Genomic DNA, 21,673 nt, shown 5'->3' on the forward strand with positions numbered 1-21,673 from the left:
CCTCACCTCCAGGCTCAGGCTTTTGGGCAGCCTTTTGGGTCAATGGTTGGACTAGATGATCTTAGTGGCCTTTTCCAACCTTATCAACTCTCTCCCCTTGGCTGTTGGTGCAGCGTGGTGCACAGCTCAGCTCTGCTGCTGGCTCACGGTGCTTGGGTTTTGAGGTCTCGGTGGTGAAAGCCACTTGTGGGTGTACCACAGCGCAAAGAAAGGTGTGAAACTGGGCGAAACCTGTGAGACCGCCGGGAGCGAGCTCTGCACAGCTTCCTGCGAGCCGGGTGCTCGCAGAACTGCCCAGGATACCTGTGTACAGAGCCCTGTGTCGGAACGCTGCCTGTATCTACAACACTTTATTGCCGGAGGACAGCACCCCACATGCAAATCTCCGTGCCCCGTCCCGCAGGCCGCAGCTGAGCGAGCAACGCTCCGCCCGCCCCGCCTTTCCCTGGGCCGCACCCCCAGCGGGCAGCGCGGAGCCCCGGCCTCGCCCAGCGTCCCGCCCCGCCGCGCAGCCCCTCCTCAGGTGCGGGCCGGCCCCGCCCCGCGCTCAGGTCGGAGCCCGGAAGCCCCGCGGTCGTGGCGGCGGCAGGGCTATGGCGGGCGCGGGGCGGCTGGGGTTGTCTTCTCCGCTGCTGTTCCTTCTCGTCCTTCCCGTGCCGCCCGCGGCCGCCGCGCTGCGTTTGCTCATCGGGGCCGCGCCGGCTTTCACGTGCTCCCAGCCGGTAAGCGCCGGGGAGGGATCGTGGGGAGCTTCGGGGCGTCTCGGGCTCGGGGAACGTGGGGCTGCCGGGGCCCGCCCCGAGAGGCAGAGTGCTACCGCTGCCATTCCGGGGCCGCTCCTGTGCCGGGCTCTGCGGCCTCCCGCTCCCGGCCTGCGGGGGGGCAGGGGAGACGCCGCGCTAAGGAAGCGGCTGCTCGGGTGTAGCTGTCTGCCTTTGCTTCGGGGTGGTACGGCTATGAATGGGTCTGTAAGCGGTTCGCTTCTTGTAGCGCAGTCCGTCTATTGCTTCTTGGAAGCACTGTGTTCTCCCAGCTCTCGTGAGAAAGGAATTTCCCTCTGTGTGTGACATCAGGGTGCGTGTGGTCAGTGGCACGGAGGGAATGTCTTGTTTAAGAGATGGGTCCCGTCTGCTCTGTGACACATCTGCTGTTTCAGAGCCTTGTGGGTGAGCCTTCAGCACGGTGTCCGTCATGTAGCATAGAAGTATTCTCCTGTCCCGCCCGAGTCAGAACGATGTTGTGCTGAGTGCCAGGCAGACAGACACGTCCTGTACTCCTGATGCCGTCTGCCCGGCCTCGCAGGAAGCCAGGGCCCCTCCTAAACTGTGACACTACTTCTGTATCCTTTTCCTGTATGCATTTTCTGTCCTTCGTCTACTCGCTGTCCTTTCCTAAAGTTTGGCCACATGTTTGTTCCTGTTGTTACCCGACCTCTCCTCTGCTGCTGCTTGCTCCTCTGCTCCTATGTAAAAATACCCCTCAAAAGCATTCCATTTCCACGGCTTTACTTTGGGCTGGATGTTGTGAAATTTCAAAGTGAAAGCTCATGGAAAAGGCAAAGAGGACATTACAAAACTGCATGGGTGTCCCAAACACCATTAGTCACACAGAGCTTGAAAGCAACACAGTGTGGAGTTCCTGCAGACCTTGATGTTTGGGCTGACCATCTCCCTGGCTCTCAGCTTCTTTTAAAGGGAAGACAGACCACTACGCACAGTGAGGGACTCCCCAGCGCAGCTCCAGCTTTCAGAGAGGAGCTGGCTTAAAGACAAACCTGCGAGCAGCCCTGCTGAAAGTAATGGTACACACACATGCAGAACTGCGACTGACTGAGGCTGCGGCGGTTGGTAGCTGTTTCCCTTTTCTGTTAGTTGCACTGCACCGGGGGAGCTGGGAGCCCCTCCCGTGGTGTCAGAGTTGGGCTGGGTTCTGAGACCACATCCTCCTGCACATCCGCTGCTGCCAGGCGTTGAGGAAGGGCAGAGTGAGCACCAGCGGGTTTCCAGCCAGGGAAAGAGGAGTGAAAGTGTCGCATCAGTATCACAGACACCTCTAACTGTAACAAAAGTAAAATAGTAACTGGAGCCCGGTGTATTAAAGTGTCAGCAAGTGCACTTATTCACTTATTGTTTCTTATTCACCTCTGCTCCACATCAAGCCTGTCTGGCCATAGGCTGAGCAGCAAGGCTGCAAACAGCTCCTTCCAGTAACTGTTACTGGAATGTGTCATCTCCAGGGAGGCGGGGCTGGCTTTCCTCCCCTTGCATACACAGATCCCATCTGGCTGTTCTCCCTGTGTGCCCGTCCTGAGGCACCCTACCTGGTGTCAGCAGGATGTGGGGTTTGTGATAGCCCCACCAACCCTAAGGGCTTAGGTCAGTGTGCCTAGTTGGGTCATGGGAGTCACTGTTGTTGGCTCGATGACATTCACTAAGTCTCCAGAGAAGAGTGGATGCGACATCTTTCACAAAGATGAGTGATGGTGATGCGTGTGAGGAAGCCTTTACTTGTGCCTCCTTTACAGGCATGTTCACTTTGTGTTTGCTGTTGACCTTCTCCCATTGCTTTCTGTGAGGGTTTACTGTGTAGGATGGAACCACTGACCCTGTTCATGCTTAGAGTTTCTAAGATAGAATTTCTTGGCCTAAAAAGGATCAGTGATCAAAGCTACCAAAACATGATAAGAGAATACCCTCAAAGTAATTTGAGTGAAGTAACTTCTGCTTTTAAAGTTAGATTCTAGTTTGCTTAGAATTTGTAGAAGAGAATATTTTTCTCTATGGCTTCAAAATTAAAACACACACAGTCTGTGGAAAATAGTTTTCCAGCAGCCTTAAACGAATCGTTTTTCAGTAATTATTGGTTTTATGCCTTCACATCCAATTGATCTCTGCTTCTTCGAATGGACTAATCAGGAAAGGGAAACTGTAGAAGATTTCATATCAGACAGTCATCAGGTGAGAGGCAGATTTGGGGAGCTGGAGCTCTTCCCACTCAGCAGTTGCTCTTTAAGATAAAACTGGCTGCCTGCCCAGCTTACTTCAGTTTCTTGCTAGTTACCACAGCATCCTGCTGGGAAATCTTGGCCTCCAATTATTTCAATTGAATTGTTATGACGTGCTGCTGTTAATCAGTTTCTCATATGTTTCAGATTCGTGTGATTCTCCTTGGCACACAGTCTGTTCTTCTCTGATGTCAAAAGGCAGAAAAAGGCTTGACAAAGTGAAAGAAACAGTTGTTTGGCTTTCTGTGGAATATAACAAGTAAACAGGAGGAGATGGCTGTGTCTGTACTCCTCTGCCAGAAGGTTCCAAGCGGCATGTGTCCCTGTAGCTCCATTTCTTCATCTTGAGATGCAGTAGGGAGAATGGGAGAACATCTCAGTTAAAACCTCTTATGTACCAACACACACAGCACCCTGCCTGGCTGTATGCTTTATCTCCAGCTTTTGTGCAGAGCTCTGCATTTGTTCTGCCTTCTCCCATTTGCTTGCTTGTCTGTCCTGTGCAACCTGACATGTCTCGGCTCTGTCAACGCTTCTAGTTTTGTGTGGGCGAGCAGAAGCAACCATCACTGTTATTGTATTTCTGTTGTATGATCTAAACTTGTGTTTGCTCATGGAAGGAAACTAGGTTAATTGCTTCTGCTGACTGCAGCTTTGCTAATGCAGTCTGAACGAGCGAGTGCATCAGATAAAGCTGAAAGTCAGCAGTATTCCCCTCCAGCGCTAAGGAAGTAGCTCATGCAATGCTAGAGGTAATTGACTTGTTTTACTGCAAAACTGACTTTTGTCTTTAGTTGCATCCAGGTTTTTAGCTGTCATTCTCTGGAGTTACGTTCTTTTGGTGTAAAGTTGTGTCAGCATTGTGGCTTCATCTCCAGTTGGTTTCCAGTGGCCAACAGTAAGGACATGCTGACTGGATTGATTCTTCTGGGTGTTGGGGGCTGTTGGGTCATCCCTGTGTTGCCTTGGGACTGGGAAGGGAATGAGCCAGCAGCTGGGCCAGTGCAGGCTGCCCCCTGGACAGAGGGTCCTTCCCTTCTGGTGACAACCTTGTTCAATTCTCAACTACTAACAGCATAGTAAAGCAACGTGGTTGGTACATATGGGGTGGGAAAGCACTCAACAGCCTCTTGAATAGGACAAGGGGGAACAGTTTCAAACTACAAGAGGGGAGATGTAAGCTGGATATAAGAATTTTTTTTTATGATAAGGGCAGTGAGGCTCTGGAGCATGTTGCCCAGAGAGATGGTGGATGCCCCATCCCTGGAGACACCCAAGGTCAGGCTGCACAGGGCTCTGAGCAACCTGATCTACCTGTGGGTGTCCCTGTTCACTGCAGGGGGGTTGGACCAGATGGCCTTTAAAGGTCCCTTCCAACTCAGACAATGCTATGAAAATCATTGGGTGGGTCTGGGGCACAGTGACACCTTGTTGTTTGTCCCAGTAGAAACTCAGTGTTGAAAGTTTAAAGACATCTTAATTGTCAGGTTTCAGTCCTGAATCATCATTAACTGGCTGAGTGTTCCCTGTTCAGCTGTTCTTTTTCATAGAACACCAGAAAGGGGGTAGTCTCATCTCTGCAAATGCTTCACCCAGGGCGGTATAACTGAAGGAAGAAAGAGTCCAGTGATCTGTTATGCTGGTTCAACGTTCACATTGATAATGAAACAAAACAAATTACAACTGTTGCTTGGTTAATTGTCTTATCTGCTGATAAACAGAAGCAGCAACATGCAGATAAAAGCAGATGGTGCTGCTCTTCAAGCAAATAATGCATTATAATTTATATAAGGACTGTATCATGGGACAGTTTACAATAATTACTGATAACTGAAACAACAGGAGGACAAAATGACTGAATAATAATCGGTAGCCTCTAACAAAAGTCATTAGGTTATGAACCAAACCCATGGCTTGTAGCCCATTACTTTTGTTGCTTTCCTCAGCCTACCCCACTGCTCACTGGCTACTCTCAGTTGGCTGGAGAGAGCCAGAGGGTCACAAAAAGGAGACTCATGGGTCAGGCAGGCAGCTGTAAGGAACTGCATGAAGAGGAGCGAGGAGGTCCCTCAGTGCTGCACCAGCACTGCTTTGGTAATGGCTGTGAGATTGGCTCTGCTGCCGTCACAAACTCCAAACACAGCTGTTGTGAGAAGGATTGACTCCCAGCCAAAACGGGTGTACCTGTTTATGCAAGTGGCACTGTCACACTGAAAGAGTTACCTAATATACATCTTTCTGTGAAGGTAGAATAGATAATTTTGTCCCGGTTCATCAGCACTTGCTTGCTTGTACTCAAGGTTGTTTCCATTGCAGATATTACATGAGAGTCTTCCAGTGGTGGAAAAAAGAAACCAAAACCTTTAGCTGATTTGAGAGATACAAAGTTGTGGTAACGTTTCTATTTAATAAGTACAAAAGGATATAAACAGTGGAGGATTTTATCTGCAGTAGTTAAGTGTGGTGTAATAGTAGGAGTACAGTTCACACTAAGTTGCTATCTGATGTTCAGATTATCAGGGTGTTTCCTCCAGCTGTGACTGTTCTGACCTTTACAGTCAAGTTCCTCCTGGATGTTTTACACATTGATGATAAGCATATCAATTTGTTTGTGTAGTTACACTACAGCTCTGCTGCCCAAGGTAGGGCACTGCTGTGTGACTCTTGGTGCCACCTATCCCAAGGCCCCATCCTGCAATGGAAGAAGCCCCAGCCTGTGGCTGGAGTTTCCGCAGTGAGCTCTGAATCACTATTCCAGAGCTGAAACAGGGCAGGCCAAGGCAAGGGTTCTGCCTGCATAGATTTATGTTTAAATATGTGGCGTGGCTGATTAGCAGATTTCTTCCTTGTGACTGAAATGAAATGATGGCTTTCTAAGCAATAATGAAGTTGATCAGAACTCCGCAACATAAGTAATGCACTGAATCTTTCTTAGTATATCTGTATTCGTATGTCAAAAAAGCCCTAAAGCACCTGAGACGGGTGTTTTTATACTGCCACTATTTATTGCAGTGTGGATGCGTTACTTGTGATGGAAGCCTGAAGATTTACAGCTTTCTGTTGTTTCCACTTGGGCAAAAGCCTGGAAGAGATGTTCAGTTTGGTTGGTTGTTGTTGTTTTGGTGTTTTTTTTGTTAAGCACAAAGACCTTAATGCCAAATCTGCTTGCTTTTGCTCAAGGTTTGAGAGAGCACAGTTGTGCTTGCTGAAATATGACTGCTGATGACATGTGTGCTTTTCCATAGCTAGCAGAGCTGTGTTTCCATTTGTGATGACCAGTTGGTCAGTGTGGCTGATGTGATGCCTGGCTGTATCCACAAGCCAAGCACACCTTGTGTTGGCCGTAACAAGCTGACAGAGGTCAGAAACACCACTGCCTTGTTTCCTGTTGTGACCACAGTGCAATGACAACGTTCCCCTTTATATGTCGAGGCATAGGAAGAGAGTGGGAGGAAACCTTGCCTTCATTTTGATCTGCAAAGTCGGCAAAAACTTATCACTAGGATCACATTACCAAGCAAGTTTGCATGTTTTTTTCCTACTGATGGCGGGGTGTCCCAGTATAAACAAAACACATGTGGGGAAAACCAAGCAAAGCCTCCATCATCTCCAGTTGAATGTGCAGGGCACGCGTGTCAGGTCATCAGGCAGTGGCTAAACCCAAACCCAAGCTTTGCTTTTCTGCGGAACAACTTTATGTAGATGCGTGATGGCTGATTGTGGCAGCTCATATGCCTTGCTATTCACTAAATTGCTTTCGTCCCACTACCAAAGAGAAACAAGCTATTTTCAGTTCAGTTTTTATTTGATGACTAATATTCTTTTTCTTTTTTCTTCCCCCAACAGGATTTAAACTGCCTCGTAGGAAATAGTAAGTTGTGTTTTTCTTCATTGCCACGTTCTCATCAGCTCACCCCTTTGTTTTTTCTTTAACTGGTTTCATATGGAAAGCCCTTCCTGTTGGAGTCTCAGAGATGTCACATCTGAGTGCAGCATTGCTCAGGGAGTCTTTGGTTTGGTCCATGATCAGCTCCAGCTAAAAGATAAAGGGGAAGTTGTCTCTTTCCCAAGGTAGAGTTGGGGTGTGGGGCAAAAGCGCACAACCCAACTTGCTGAGTTTATATTTAAATCTGAGGGAGCCCATTTTTAAAGAAATGGAGCTTTTAGGACAAGGTTTTCGGTATATTTTCCCACTTGCAGCTCCTCCTTGACTTGGCAAACTGGTTCTTCCCGTGTTGGTGCTTCACTCATACTCAGCAAAGCCATTTTTAACATGTCCGGATGATCCACTTAGACTTCTAGCATTTCGCTTATCATGTCCATCTAATGCCTGTCATAGCTGATATCACTTTCTGATGGGATTACAGGCCCCGTTTCTCATAACACTCCATTGACTGACACTAATTATTTTTCTGTCCAGAGGGCTCATTAGTTTCGGAAAGGCAGTGCAAGAGCAGTCAATGGAAGCCGAAGTCAGATGTGTATTCAAATTAGAAATAAGGCAGTTGTTCCAAAAGTTGATTACATTGTTTAAAGAACTGCTTGAGTACCTGACACTATCATTGGGAGGCTTGGAATGAGTGCTGGTGTTCTAGCACAGTTCTGTTTCAACAGCAAGATGGGGACTTGCTGCAGGAGGTACTGAGTAAACTTACTTGACCCAGCTGAGCTAACTGTGATTATCTATTAATGGATTTCAAGGAAAAGAGGAAGTGCGAGTTACCAGAATGCCTGAGTTGAGAATATTACGAGCAATTTATAAATTATTGACATGCTGAAAGCTGCCTTTTTGAACGATGAAGCAATCTGTCACTCAGATTTGCCCTCTGAGTAACCCTCGTGCAGGCAGTAACTGCAGTTGAGCAGACTTTATTCCATCCTCCTTTGGATAACAGCTTTTATTTGCTGGGCAGGTACCTGCATAGAGAGGAGCTGGCTACAGAATCAGACGTGGACACCCTCTGCTCCCAGCAGCCTTGATGTCTTCTCTGATGTTTTCCGTCAGACAGATGGAGAACTGCTCCCAGTGCTTCGGATAGAGTGGAAGGTGGCCACTGATGGTAAGCAGAACAGAGGAATGAGGTGTGGTCTAGGAAGGACAGGGAGGAGAATTACGACTTAAAGGCTTTTACTGATTGAGCTGTAGAAGGACAGCTTGAAATCTGGACTTTTGGCTGCTTTGCTTTGCTTTCACTTGAGGGGTAGTTTTGTTCTTTCTTGAGGAATGAATCAGGTTTTGGGTTATGCTGGGGATTGAGAACGCTCCCATTAGCATGGGATAATGGCAGTTAAAATGGGAAAAGCAGATAAAACCTAACCCAAGAGTACCTTTACCACAGCAGCAAGGGGGAAAAAGAAGACTTGCGCTTCATGTTTTGCAATAGTAGTGACTGCTGCAGTCTCATGTAGGAGAATTACATCTGCAAACTGAACAAATGGGAGTTAATTTGAGAGCATGCAAATAGTAATACATGTGCTGTTAATCTAGTGCAAATGCCTCCTATATAGGGTAATCTAGCTGTTGTAACTTAAATTTTCTATGTGCAAGTGTGTCTTGGCAGAGAAGTAATTGTCTTGTTAGAGTCTTAAAAGTACCGGTTAGTCAGGTTTTCTTACTGTCCAAATCTCTGATGGATTTTTGTTTCTATATGATGTTCTGCTTATGTTATCTCATTCATAATTTTACAGTTATCCAAGATAGGAAACAAACATGCTTAATTCTGCTTCTGCAAGATCTATGTCTGAGGGCAGCATAGAGCTGCTCTGCCCCTTCATCAGCATGGATGGAGCTCTTGCTGTGCAGGACAACCTGTAAGCTAGCAGTCAACCCTGCACACTTGGTTTTTAATAGCCTGTTATCTATGTGCTGAGATTCCCAGCACCTCAAAGGAGGTGCAACAAGTCTAGGCACAGTGGTGATCTCTGTGAGGTTGCAGCTTTCACACATGCAGCTGGCAGGAAAGGGAAAACACATCTCTGTCTGTGTGCCTGCAGCTAGCATCCGCTATCTCCGAGGGGCAGAGCTGGCTGTGATGCAAGTGAGCAGCAATCAACAGATCTGCGCCCAGTTTGAATTTCAGAACAACTTGCCTCTTCAGGTCCGTCCAGATGGAGGCCGGGTGAGTGCTAAGAGCCCTGAACTGCCATGGGTTTGGTTCTACTTTTCTTATCTTATAGCAAGGCTACCTTTTGTTTTTGTTTTCCCTCTTTATGTACAGACTGTTTAGTCAGAAGAGTTGGTGTAACAATCAAGATATTAGATCTGAGGTCTGCTGTCGTACCCATTTTGTTCTATGCTTGCATGTATCCATCTACAGGCTGCTCTACTTAGTTGGTTTCCCTTTCACTTTTAGTGTTCTCTGAGATTAAGTACTGTCTCTCTCAGTACCTACCATGTGTTGCTCTCCTGGATATTGCCTAAAGCAAACAGTTGGAGTTTTTGTATTCTGTTTGGCCATTGAGAAACAGCCTCCTTTCTAACTCAGCCTTTCTTTGTAATTCAAGTTCTCTCTTGTATTCTCTTGATGGAGAGAAGAACAGCAACCTGGTCCTTCCAGATTGTGCTTGGTTTAAGTGCTGGCTTCACACAGCTCTTCTTACAGAGGAGGATTTTGGAGTTTGTTTCTTATCACCCAGAACTGGACCAAAGTTCGTTTACTGACTGAAGCCATTGCCTCTTTCAGAAATTGAACAGCTTTATGTGGAAATCAGCATAAATATATATGTGTGTGTTTGTGTGTGTGTTTATATATACTTGCCCATTATATATTATATATCCAGAACTCCACACGGTTGTTTGCCATGAGACTTTTGTATCAACTCAGAGATTTCCAAGAGATATATTTTTTTTTCCCTTCATCCCAAACATCAGAATTTGAGATAGACCAGAGAACTGATATATTTAATGATTTAATGCATATAAGTTGTTTTCTACTGTCAAGCTTTAGAAAAAAGTTCATGTAAGACAACAGAATTGGACAGGACCTGTTAATTTCAGTTTCTTAATAGGACAGCAGTCTCATTTTGACTGTGTTTGGTTTTCAGTGGAATTTCACTTTTAACCGCTTTGAGGTGGAACCTGGCCAGACTTACCAAGTGACTGTCTACCACCTACCCAAACTGAGTGTAAAGGGAGACTACAATTGCAAGTCCACGTCTCTCACAATGCCTGGTAAGAGATGCTCTATTTTCCTTGGGCTTTGAGGTTAGGACTCCGTTTTCTAGCTAAAGGACCTGTTTTATTGTATTGTTTTGTTTGGTTCTTTTCCCCCAACTAGACCCATGAACTGTGAGCAAGTTTGCTAATAAAGTAATAATATTTTTCAGCACCAGTGCAGCTGTGTTGCACAGAGAAATGGGGAATCACCATGTGAGACAGGCTACCTGAGGGGAGGAAAAAAAAAGAAGCCAGAGTGAAGAGGGAGCTGCCCAGAGTCACTTGTCTTCATCAGAGCTGGTGATGCAATGGGTGTGGGGCCTGGAGCAGCAGTGTAACACTCCTGAGCATACAAAAGCAGCCCCTAGGGGAGAGCATTAGTGACCAGGAGTGTGCTGACTGGGATGGGCAAACAGGAAGGGCAGTTTGAGGCAGGCAGGGTGTGCAGAGAAGGCACGAGGCAGACTGCTTTCTTCTTGTCTGGGAACACGATGGTGCAGCACTCTACTGAAACAAACAAGGTGACCACCTGCCACAATAGTCAGGCTGAGGCAGAAACCCAGACAGGGGGGCCACAACCTTTCTGGGCTGATATGTGCATCCAGATGAAGCACCTGAGAGGAGACAGAGCTGCCCAGACCTTCAATGCATGGAACTTCAAGACTTGAGTTCCTCAAGGGCCTCAGGAAAGAGAAGGGTGTCATGGGTGCAGACCTGCCCAGCTTGGTGAACTTTTTGAGCAGGTGGCTAGGTTGTGAGAGGAAACCACCAGGCTGATAAGTATCCAGCAATTAGAGAGAGGTTGATGCTATCATGCAGTGATATGGGCAGACCAACAGTACTGTCTTAAGTCCCAGCAAGGGGAAAAAGATTAGCAGGCTTCTAACCCCTTGGAGACAGAGGGCAAAAATATGCAGGATGAGGGAGACTGGACCCTTGTTGCTGTTTAGAGCAGGAGGAGGAGCCTTCCACTGAAATTCCCCTAATGAATAGATAAGCAGATACACAGCTCTTAGAATAGAAGAAGAGGGTGTGGTTAGTCAATCCACAGTCTATCAAATTTTAGGCACATGAACTTTGAATTCAAAGGTACAGTTAGATATGATTTACCAAGAAATTTGATAGAGCTGACTGCCTGATCCTTTCTTCTGTATAGGAGCTTTTTCCTATGACTAAGAACTTGTTTTCCCTGAAGATGGGGAGCATCTGCAGTGCTTACAGGCTGCACTAGCTACTTTATAAATGCATTCTATACGTGGTTTGAAAACTGGCTGATAAATTTGTTCTCGCATATAGTTGACAATATGACTTTGCAGTTAGAAGATACGATGTATGTGGTATGTCAGCCAGCGTGTGCTGGAAAAGGTGAGGGGGTACTCAGTTTTCAGCCATCCTATTCTTTATTATATGTGGTCATACTGAGCCTTACTGGTTTTATCCTCTTCTGTTCCTCAGAAATCTAATGCATTGTGTCAAGGTCAGCAGCTGCAGGGAGCTTTGCTGATTAGAGCATGCCTTTGAATTACAGGGGCCTGAACTTGAAAGTTGGAAACTTAAGAGCTGTAATTTTTTCTTTCAGCTGTTTAAGCAAGCAGTTGTAGGGAGTTCTTTTTGTTTGTGTCCAAGCCTTGGAGGATGGCTGTAGTTTAGGCTGAGAACTATAAATTCTACATTGCTAAATGTTGAATGTGTAACTCTGTATCTGTATTTGATAAAGGTCCCAAAGGGCCAGTCTGCTAAATTAAGCTCAAGAATTATAAATGTGGAAGAGGATTTGGGTTTCAAAGAAGACACCGACCTCCTAATTTTTCTTTGAAAGCATTCTTTTGAGTGAAGTTATGGCTGTGATGCTTCCAGTCCAGAGATCAATATGAAGCTTTAATTCTACTATGACCCCCTCTGTACCGGTCTTCTCTCAGAAGGGGTTGTCAAGTATCATAGTATCATAGTATCGTGCGAGTTGGAAGGGACCTTAGAGATCATCGAGTCCAACTCCCGGGATTCGAGCCCTCTAGTGTAGCAGAGCGGCAGTTTTACCCCTTGCGCCACAGGGGGGATTCGAACCCAGGCCCTCTGGTGTTGCAAGCGGCGGTTCTAACACCGTGCGCCACCGGGGGCACACACTATTTATAACGACAGTAACACTGTCGTTATAAATACTGTATGTTTTTAGTCTTTTCTTGTTAGTACCTCTATAATGAAAAAACAGCATCAGAAGGACTCATTTATACATTGCAAACTGTTGTTTCTCCTGTTGAAATTTGCTGCTGCTTTGGAGCACAGATCTGCTTATCAAGTTATGTCTCTGGCTTCTACTAAGAAAATGGGTATTTCATCTAAACCACAGCATGATGTTTCTGACTGGTCACTGATGGTCTGTCTATCTTGCAGATTGCAACGACCCTCTGATGAAAAGAACCACCCCTTGTATAAAGACAGGTAGGAATTTGTCAGTGGATGTCCTGTTGAAATGCTTTTGACGTTTGAGAAACTTAAGAATATCTGCACTACTTCCAGGCAGCCTGTGGGAGCCCAAGATCCAAGCTAAAAGTCTAGATGATACAACTCTGCTTGTGAGCTTTAACCCATGGAAGGAGCCAACCCGATACCAAATTCATGTGACCAGCTTCCTGAATGACAGGAAATGTAAAATGATCACACATGACGTCACAGAGGTAATTACCTTCCTAAATGATATCAATTATATCTTCTGTGGTAGTTTAGACAAACGTTTCTTTAACAGTTGTTAAAGGAGTTGGTGCCAAGATGCGGGAGATGTAATGAATGCACTTGTGCAGCAATTTCCAAGTTCTTTTTGGTTTATTATCTTGCCTTTGGGAAAGAGAAATTTCCATTAGGAATTTGGTGGATAAAGGACCAAAAAGAGGTTCTCAAAGATTTGTTTTTTAATGCATGAGGTGTGTAAGCACCTGCAGTGGAAATGGAATTTTGACCTGAGACTCATCAACCCTTATTGCCTTTGTCAAGCTAGCACCAGGGAGTTAAGACTAAATAAATTAACCAAAACCAAGGTACAAAGCTTTGATAAATGACTGAAATAGTTCATTAAAAGTGATGTATGGGGAGAGCTGGTGGTTTGATCAGTTGTTTTTTGTTTCACTGGCTGTTCTTGTGGTGTGTTTTGTTGGTTTTTGTGGCTTTTTTTTTTAAGAACAAGATGCTGTTTGTAACAGGTGTTTCAATTAAATTGTCAATCAGTTCCTCCACGTCTTGTGACCTATGTGCTTGAGAAGCACAAAGAGATGCAGAATGCCTTTTGACATAAGAAACCTCCCCTTTCAGGCATCTGAGGAAAGAGAGAAGTACTGAATATTTGTTACCAGTCCGCACCCTTCCTGGGGGGAGGGCAGGTTGCTTAATTGTTCTATTTCTTCCATACTTGAAGTTTTCATATTCCATGTACCGATGCGTGCCGTGTTATTACAGCAGGTACAGCTGTGTGCACACCTTCCTGACAGAGATTAATAAACCTCACTTTGGAGTTTATCTTTGCCGAGTACAGTAAAGAACATATTTACGCTATTATTAAATCAATGAATTCTTGACAAAGGACAAACTTGTCTGCTGGAGTGTCAGAGGCGGCAGTGTTGACAGCTTTTTTTAATTAAACACGAGGAACATTGTTAATTAAACATTTACACGTTAAATAACTTAAGCTTAAGTTAACAATGTTAATATCTTGAAGTTTCTTAACATATTCGAAGTTATGCAACGTACAGATTTGTTTCCTGTTACTTGTGCAACCTTAGTGTGCTGTCTTAATAGCGTTACTATGTCAGTCGCATATGATGGTAGCCAGACCTTTTATAACAGTAATTAGGAATCTCTGTGTCTTTGTTATGCTCTGTATTCTCTGCTCAGATTCTTTTCTTTTTTCCTTCTTTCATTTTCCGTTTTCTTCTTCTGTCCATTAACTCATATCTGACTTTTGCAGGGTGAACTGCAACCACACGCAAATGTCACAATCAAAATGGAGAAGAACTTGAGAGCTTGCTGCAACTACAAAGTACAGGTATGATCTCACTGCTGTCTCTGTGTCATTCCTTCCTCAACAAGGCAATGTGCAGCTTAAGAACTCTGTATTTTTTGCATTGTGTTTTGTTCTGAGCTATTACGTACATCAGGGAAATGATTGTGACAGAAAGAATATTTTATAAAGGTCTTCTTTGTAGACAATGGCTTTTCCTTAGTGTAGAGTTGCCAAGTCAGAGTCTGAAATGGGAATGACAGGTGCACAACTGCAGAAGCTCCCTGCCTTGTTAATTCATAGTGAACAATGTAAGAATTCTTGGTTAATCTTGTTTTCAGAAGGGAAGTGGGTATTCTGTCTCTCTGTGGTAAAGTAGATGGAATGTAAGGGCAGAGGGAAAGTCAAGCTGGAACAGAACTGCTTTTAAGAATAGCTTTTTGTTTTCTGAATTTATTTTGCCTGCAGATTCAGCCATTCTTTGCTATCTGTGGTACAGACTGTCTGAGGCACTCTACTTTCATCCCATGTTCACCAGCTCCAAGTGAGATTTCCATTTCTCTAAATTAGTTTCTCAATACTTTCTACAGATGAGAGCTAAATTTTAACGTAACTCTTGTCTTTTGCAGGTGTGGGCCCATCAGGTAAGGCCTCCTAATACCCTGCATCATCTCTTACTTCTTTCACTGTCATATCGAATAACAAATGACCCTCCCTGGCCTAATGGCTGGGAGTGTCTCATTGTACCACTTGGCTCAGAATGAATTGCGTTACAGTTGCTTCAGAGCTTTAAGAAAGCCAAGTATTTGTATGCAGCATAAACCTTACAGAGTGCTTTTTAGAGATGCTTGCATAAAATTCCTTGAGAAACACTTTTGACGAGAAGAGTCTTAGTATAAAATGTTTTCTGTCACTTCGTCTAAAGGTTGTTTTTTTTAACTGCATAATATTAAGCAGCTTTTAGAGAGAATAGCTTGCACATGTTAATTTCTATGGATGTCAAGAAAAATCATGTGCATAATGATTTGACATCCTTTTTTGGCTCCAGTGACACCTGATTTAAAAAAAAGACACCTGTAGTTTGAAAAAACACCTCACCCAAAATAGGATAAAAAAAAAGACGCTATTTTTGAAGATGTATTACTGCAAAACAGGCAGGATGTGGGCTGCGTACCTGTCAAAGCTGGGTAAACATTTCTGTGTCGAGAGAAGGATTATTGGTCTGTGTTTTCAATGTGTTGCACATACAGTTCTTTGTGGAACACATTTGTGGTGCAAAACAGCATCATGAAAGCAGGATGTCATTGTGATGAGTGACTGTGGTGTGGCCTGTTGTAGGAGGGAAGTACTGGATTACCTGTAGTTTTGGGTAAAACTCTCCCTTGGCCGCTGCTGCTCAGCAAACTTCAGTTCCCAAGTGAAGCTCCGTATTTGTGTAAATAATGTCTGCGTGCTCTTTTTGTACCACAGATGATATGATGATATGGGTGTACTGGTGTATCACTGGGATCTGTGTGTTACTAGTGGGATCGGTCATAGCAGGTGTCATTTGTATGACCAAAAAACGAGCAGGTAAGACTCATACCAACTAGAAACAAAAGACTTGGTGCTAAAACTACTTTTCCTACTTCTGTAATTATTTCTCTGTTTCCTTTCTTCCCATTCTGATGTACTGCCACTAAAATAATGTCTGTGTAAATACTTTGTTCTGATCTACATCATGGGATTTGTAAGATCTTAATACTATTCACCTGCTTAAATAAAGTCTTCAATGGATTGTGTTGTCTGGTACTCCATTTTCATATAGATCTTCAGAGCTCTTGAAGGGAAGAAGAAACTTAATAGTTCATCCCTTTGATTCCTGCAGATTGATACAGATATCCTTTCCATTTATTTCTCCTCCTATGATACGCATGAGTTTTACAAGGGCAGAAGCTTCCCATTTGTCCATCCCATAGTCTTCTGTTCCCTCCCAGAGTCTCAGCAAAATTAATTTTCATACTTTTTTGAGTTCTGTACCCCTCAAATCAGGGCAAGATGGCGAAAATTGGTTTTGTGTGCATCTCTTCTCCTCTCCAACGAGAAATGTAGTGAAGTAGCAAAATTGGCTGCTGCAAGCCTTCATTCGTTTAGTATATTTCACATTAGACTTCTTCTCCCTTGTGCCATCTTTATATCCCACCCCTTGCAGTTAAAGATTTTTGAATGTGCCCTTTGGAAGGGGTTGTCATTTTCAGGGATTAATTTTATTTCTTACTTTCAGGACTTACAGTGATTTTCTCTTTCTTCCAGGTCACGGGCAAGGAAAGTGCAGTCAGTATGATTTGCAAACTGGTAAGCTGTGCTGCCAAATACTTGTTAATGTATTCTGGAAGTCTCACGTAACTGTTCAGAAAGGGACTCTGCTCCTCTGTAGGTGCTTCTCAAAAGCAAAACATAGCCTTGGGATCTTCCCCTTTAGTCAAAAGACACTTTGTAATAACAAGTAGCATCAGACAGAGAATAGGCAAGTTGGAGTGCCATCTCTGGCAGATGGGAGATAATTGTTTTGTAAAGTGAGTGACCCAGTTGAGGCTGTACTGGCAAAAGAATCTACATTTGCAAGCCTCTTGAAGCCCATGTGTTTTAATCTTGTGTGATGAAATTCCATGAGCTACCCAAGCAACAATACAAGTCACCGCTCCACTGTCAGGACTTTAACATTGTTACAATAGTAAATGTTGTCTCTGTACGTTGCCAAAATAGCTTCAGAACTGGTAATTAGTATAACCTTTTGTTAATGTTCTCCTATGTTGATCGCTTCTGCTTTGCATCATTACGATTTCAGGAATGTGGTTGGGATTAAAATTTCTGTCTTTCAGCAGCACCACCTACCGACCTTCCTCTACCACCCTTGAAGCCCCGAAAGGTTTGGATTGTATACTCTGCCGACCACCTGCTCTATGTGGATGTGGTGTTGAAGTTTGCTGAGTTTCTGATGACTGTCTGTGGCACTGCTGTAGCCTTAGATCTGCTAGAAGATCATCAGATCTCAGAGTTTGGGCCGTTACCCTGGCTCACTCGACAGAAAAAGGAAATGGAAGAACTGTCTTCAAAGATCATAATCTTATGCTCACGAGGCACCCAGGCCAAATGGCAAGCCATGCTTGGGAGCGCGCCTGTGTGTCTCAAGCAAGATCAGCAAAAGCCAACTGGAGACCTGTTCACCCCAGCCCTGAATTTGATCCTGCCAGATTTCAAGAAGCCAGCCTGTTTTGGAATGTATATAGTCTGCTATTTCAATGGGATAAGTAGTGAGAAAGATATTCCTGATCTGTTCAATGTCACGTCCAGGTATCAACTGATGGACAAGTTTGAGGATATTTATTTTCGGATTCAGGACTTGGAGAAGTTTGAGCCTGGGCGCATCCATCGAATCCAGGAAATCACAGCTGAAAACTACATTGATACCCCTAGTGGGAGGAAGTTGAAAGAGGCAATTCAGAAGTTCAGAAACTGGCAGACAGAGCACCCAAACTGGTTTGAGGCTGAAAGCATCAACCTGGATAATGATGAAGAGTTGCAGTCCCTAAACAGAGAGAGCCAGGTGGATTCGTTGCTAAGTGAACCAGGCGGAATTGTGAAACAGCAGCTGCACCTACGAGAACCTGACCCTAACTGCTGTTATGTCGTCAATCTCCACATTTGTGAAGGTGAGAACAGAGGGTGTAAACTACAGCCTCAGCTTAATCTCTGTGGAGATACAGCTTCTCAGACTCTGATCAATCCTATGGATGAGGCTGCTCCAGTTCAGATAGTAGAGCCAGTCTCTCCCATGGAAGACAAAAATATACTTGGCCATCATGTGCTGAGTAACGAGGACTGCATGGAAGGAGTTCCTCTTCTGGAGACAAGTTTTCCAATGAGGAATAACATCATCCTCCATGATGACTATGATGTTTCAGCAATAGATGACCAAAGTCCTGCAAACCTCTCAGGTGAACTGAGGCATCATTTGAATGGACTTATGTACTCTCTTTATCAGCAGAGTGTCATTCCTTCAGATCCATGTTTCTGCCAAGAGGAGGCTGACAAGCAGCACCAGTTGATCTTTGAAGAGCAGTGCAAAGACCAAAGACAGTCAGTACAGTCAGACCAGGGTTACATCTCTAGGTGTTCCCCTTTGCCTCCTGATGACCCTGTGGAAGAGGAGGAGGAGGATCAGGAGAATCAGGTGGTTTGTCATGAACTCTCTCCAGAGGTCTTGAACAGCCTAAAGAGCCTCCAGCAGCAGCTTTTTTTCCAGGACATTCAACAGAGCTCTGAGTCAGGGTATCCAGCAGAGCTGATGAACATGAGCCCATCTTCAGAGGACTGTTAGGCTCTATCTGGGACCTGCTCCATCTGAAATACACGGGTGGAAGCTGGTACTGCATCCAGCACTGAAACTGTTTCCAACACCATCTTTCTCCTTGTATTACATGTGACTAATTGGTGGGATCTTCCTGTCTGCTGCAGGGAGGTGGAGTTGCCCAGCAGTTGATTAACATCTCTGCTTCTGATCTCTGTATGGAGAGAAGCAACAAATACTAGTCATCAGTGTGACAGAACAAGCAGTAGTTCTGCTCCTGGGGGACATGTATTGAGTCTTCACTGCAGAAAAATTACCTTGGTTCACCCACCTGTGCCTTCAAAACTCCCTCCAACTGTAATGGTTTTATTGCACTAGATAGAAGCAAGACCAAGAATCAGACTGTAGAATTAGATAGCATGGCAAACTTTGCATTGCCACTTTGGGGGGTTTTTTAATATATATATATATTTTTTATAGTGTGTTAAAGATGTGTGCCTTAAACTTCAGCTAGGTTAGGACTGCCTGTACATAATCACATAATAGTTTAGGTTGGGCTAGATAAACTGCAGAGGTCCAACACGTCTGCTCAAGTAAGGCAACCTACAACAGATTGTCCAGACCCATGCTCATGTTGGTTTTGATTATGTCCAAGCAGAGAGACTGCACAACCTCTCTGGGCAAACCCCGTACATTATCAGCTGCACAGAAAATAAGTGCTTCCTGGTGTTCAGAAGGAAATTTCTGTTTCTATTTGTGTCTTTTGCCTCATGACCTGTCACTGGACACCAATGAAAGGAGCCTGTCTTTGTCCTCTTTTGTACTCTCCCTTTATGTACATAATATCTACAAGAGGGAATGTCCTCAGGTTGTGCCAGAGGAGATTCAGATTGGATATTAGGGAAAGTTCTTCTCAGAAAGAGTGGTGAGGGTTTGGAACAGGCTGCCTTGGGAAGTGGTGGGGTCACCACCCCTGGAGGCTGTCAAGAAATGTGTAGATGTTGTACCAAGGAACAGGGTTTAGTGGGCAGTGTTGGTGGCAGGTGGATGCTTGGAGTAGGTGACCTTAGAGGCCTTTTCCAACCTTAACAATTCTGTCATTCTATGTAGATAAGATGGCCCCTGACCTTTCTCTAGGCTCAACAGTGCCAACACTCAGCCTGTCATTGTATGAGAGATGATGTAGTCCCCTAACCATCTTTTGGCCCTTCATTGGATTCTATCCAGTATGTCCATGTCTCTTGTGTACTGAGGAGCTCAGCAGTGAACATAGTACTCAAGGCATGTCTTCACCAGTGTTGAGTAGAGGAAAAGCTTTACCTGCTGGATGTGCTTTGCCTAATGCAGCCCAGGATACCTTCAGTCTTCTTTGCAGCAAGAGCACATTGCTGGCTCATGCTCATCTCAGTGTCCTCTAGGATTTCCAGGTCCTTTTCCACAGAGGGCACCCAGCCTGTTCTGCTGCTCGGGGTTGTTACTCTCAAGGTGCAGGGGTTTGCACTTCATGTTGAACCTGATGCAGTTCCTTTCAGCCTGTTTCTCCAGTATGTTGAGGTCTCTCAGAATGGCAACGAAGCCTTGTGGTGCATCAGCCACTCCTCCCAGCTTTGTGTCATCTGTAAGCTTACTAAGGGTATGCTTTGCCCCATCATCCAGATCACTGATGATGTTAAACAAGACTGGAGACAGTATTACCCCCCGGAGTACTCTCCTAGTAACTGTTTAGTTAGACTAAACCACTGATTGCTGCCTCGTAGTTCTGGCCTTTCAGCTAGTCCTTTACCCACTTTGATGTGTGTTAAACCAGCTTGTACTTCCTCAGCTTGTCTATGAGGATCTTACGAGGCACAGTATTACTGAAGGTAATGAATGAACTTAATGAAGTACAGGAAGGCAATATCTGCTGCTCCCTTCTCATCCCAGGTTTGCTAGTTTCATCATAGAAGCTTACTGGTCAAGCATGACTTTTCCTTGGTGAATCCATGCAGACTATTCCTGGTTATTTTCTTGCCCTCCATGTGCCTGGGAATGGTTTCAGGATGAGCTGTTCCATTAACTCCCAGGGATCAAGACGAGGCTGACCAGTCTGTAGCTGCCTGAGTCTTCCTTTTTGTTGTTCTTGAAGATAGGACATTTGATCTTCTTCTGTCTTTAGGCTTTTCTCCCAGTTGCCATGATCAGTCAAGGATTATCAGTCACTTCTACCAGCTCCCTCAGCACTCATGGGTGAATCCCATCAGGGATGGAATGGCCACGATTATGAATATCCAGTTTGCTGCTGTATTCCCTGACTTTATCCTGAGCAAAAATGAGTGTGAGATATTCCTTGTGTGAATATAGACACAAGCACAGGTATTTCAGGCTAACCATTGTGAAAACAACCGAAGAAGAGATTATGGGGTTGATCCTTCCATAGCAATGATGCTAACTGTCAATTCCAAGATTGAGCTGGATGCACTAGGAAGACTTATTCCGTGCCAGTGATCCTCTATTGGCCAACGTAGCATTGACTGAGTAGCAAACTAGTTGGAGCTGGTATTTACTGTAGGTGTTGTCACAGTTTCTGCAGTCCAAGCAGCTGGTTACAGTTCATGAGATACAAGCCACCTCCAAGCCTTTCTACTTAGTGTTCAGACAAGCTTGTCATCTTCTTATCCTTTTAAGTTTACTTGTCAAGAAATGTTGAGATCATTTTATTTTGGCTTTTTAAAAGTCTGATATCTCAGAAGATAATCTGCTCTTTTGACTTGCAACCAATGTTTTATTATGTACATTTTATACTTTTGTTTATGAATTGTTGTTGTTTTTTTTTTTCCTTAAATTAAAAAGAGGAGCGCTTTTGGATATATTTACTTAAATACTTGTATGTCCTCAATTTTTGCCTAACTCATTACATAAGGATTTTTTTTCTGGCAAAACTGAGACAGAACCAGATCAGCTGGCAAGCACCAAAGCATGCTCACAAGGCACTGACAGATACAGCTGGGGACCTTCATATGTGTGGGAAGAGCACGTACCTTCCAAATGGATGTTACAGAAGTTGAATGCATGTCATTTCTATGTGGGGCCTAGACAGTGGGGCAGAGCTATCAAGAACACTGTCTCTGGAGCAAAATGCTCAGGAACGCTGAGCACTGCATGCAACCAAACTTGAGACGTTATTGCTCTACAACTCCCTGAAAGGAGGTAGCAGTG

At 44.7% G+C, this 21,673-nt stretch overlaps 1 protein-coding gene across 2 annotated transcripts; it reads left to right on the forward strand.

The window, feature by feature from the left end:
* Positions 1–535: 535 nt before the first annotated feature.
* IL17RA (interleukin 17 receptor A) lies at positions 536–21,224 on the forward strand. 2 transcript variants are annotated; one of them, XM_072326648.1, is made up of 13 exons: positions 536–722; positions 6,851–6,875; positions 7,918–8,064; positions 8,999–9,123; positions 10,049–10,175; positions 12,552–12,599; positions 12,678–12,835; positions 14,116–14,193; positions 14,617–14,692; positions 14,778–14,792; positions 15,619–15,720; positions 16,441–16,482; positions 17,010–21,224. In XM_072326648.1, the coding sequence occupies exons 1-13, from the start codon at positions 594–596 to the stop codon at positions 18,506–18,508; spliced, it is 2,571 nt and encodes an 856-aa protein (XP_072182749.1). In that variant the 5' UTR covers positions 536–593; the 3' UTR covers positions 18,509–21,224. The 2 variants fall into 2 exon arrangements, with proteins under 2 accessions (XP_072182749.1, XP_072182750.1); XM_072326649.1 differs by having other exon boundaries at positions 17,013–21,224.
* Positions 21,225–21,673: the final 449 nt, after the last annotated feature.

The sequence above is a fragment of the Excalfactoria chinensis genome, chromosome 1 (genome assembly GCF_039878825.1).
Source record: "Excalfactoria chinensis isolate bCotChi1 chromosome 1, bCotChi1.hap2, whole genome shotgun sequence".
NCBI lineage: Eukaryota > Metazoa > Chordata > Aves > Galliformes > Phasianidae > Excalfactoria > Excalfactoria chinensis.

What these genes read in the sequence shown, in the direction of transcription:
- IL17RA (XM_072326648.1), top strand. Translation starts at nt 594, where the DNA reads ATGGCGGGCGCGGGGCGGCTGGGGTTGTCTTCTCCGCTGCTGTTCCTT. An exon ending in CACGTCTCTCACAATGCCTG is followed by an intron (nt 10,176 to 12,551) that starts GTAAGAGATGCT and finishes TCTATCTTGCAG; the next exon opens with ATTGCAACGACCCTCTGATG. An exon ending in TATGACCAAAAAACGAGCAG is followed by an intron (nt 15,721 to 16,440) that starts GTAAGACTCATA and finishes TCTTTCTTCCAG; the next exon opens with GTCACGGGCAAGGAAAGTGC.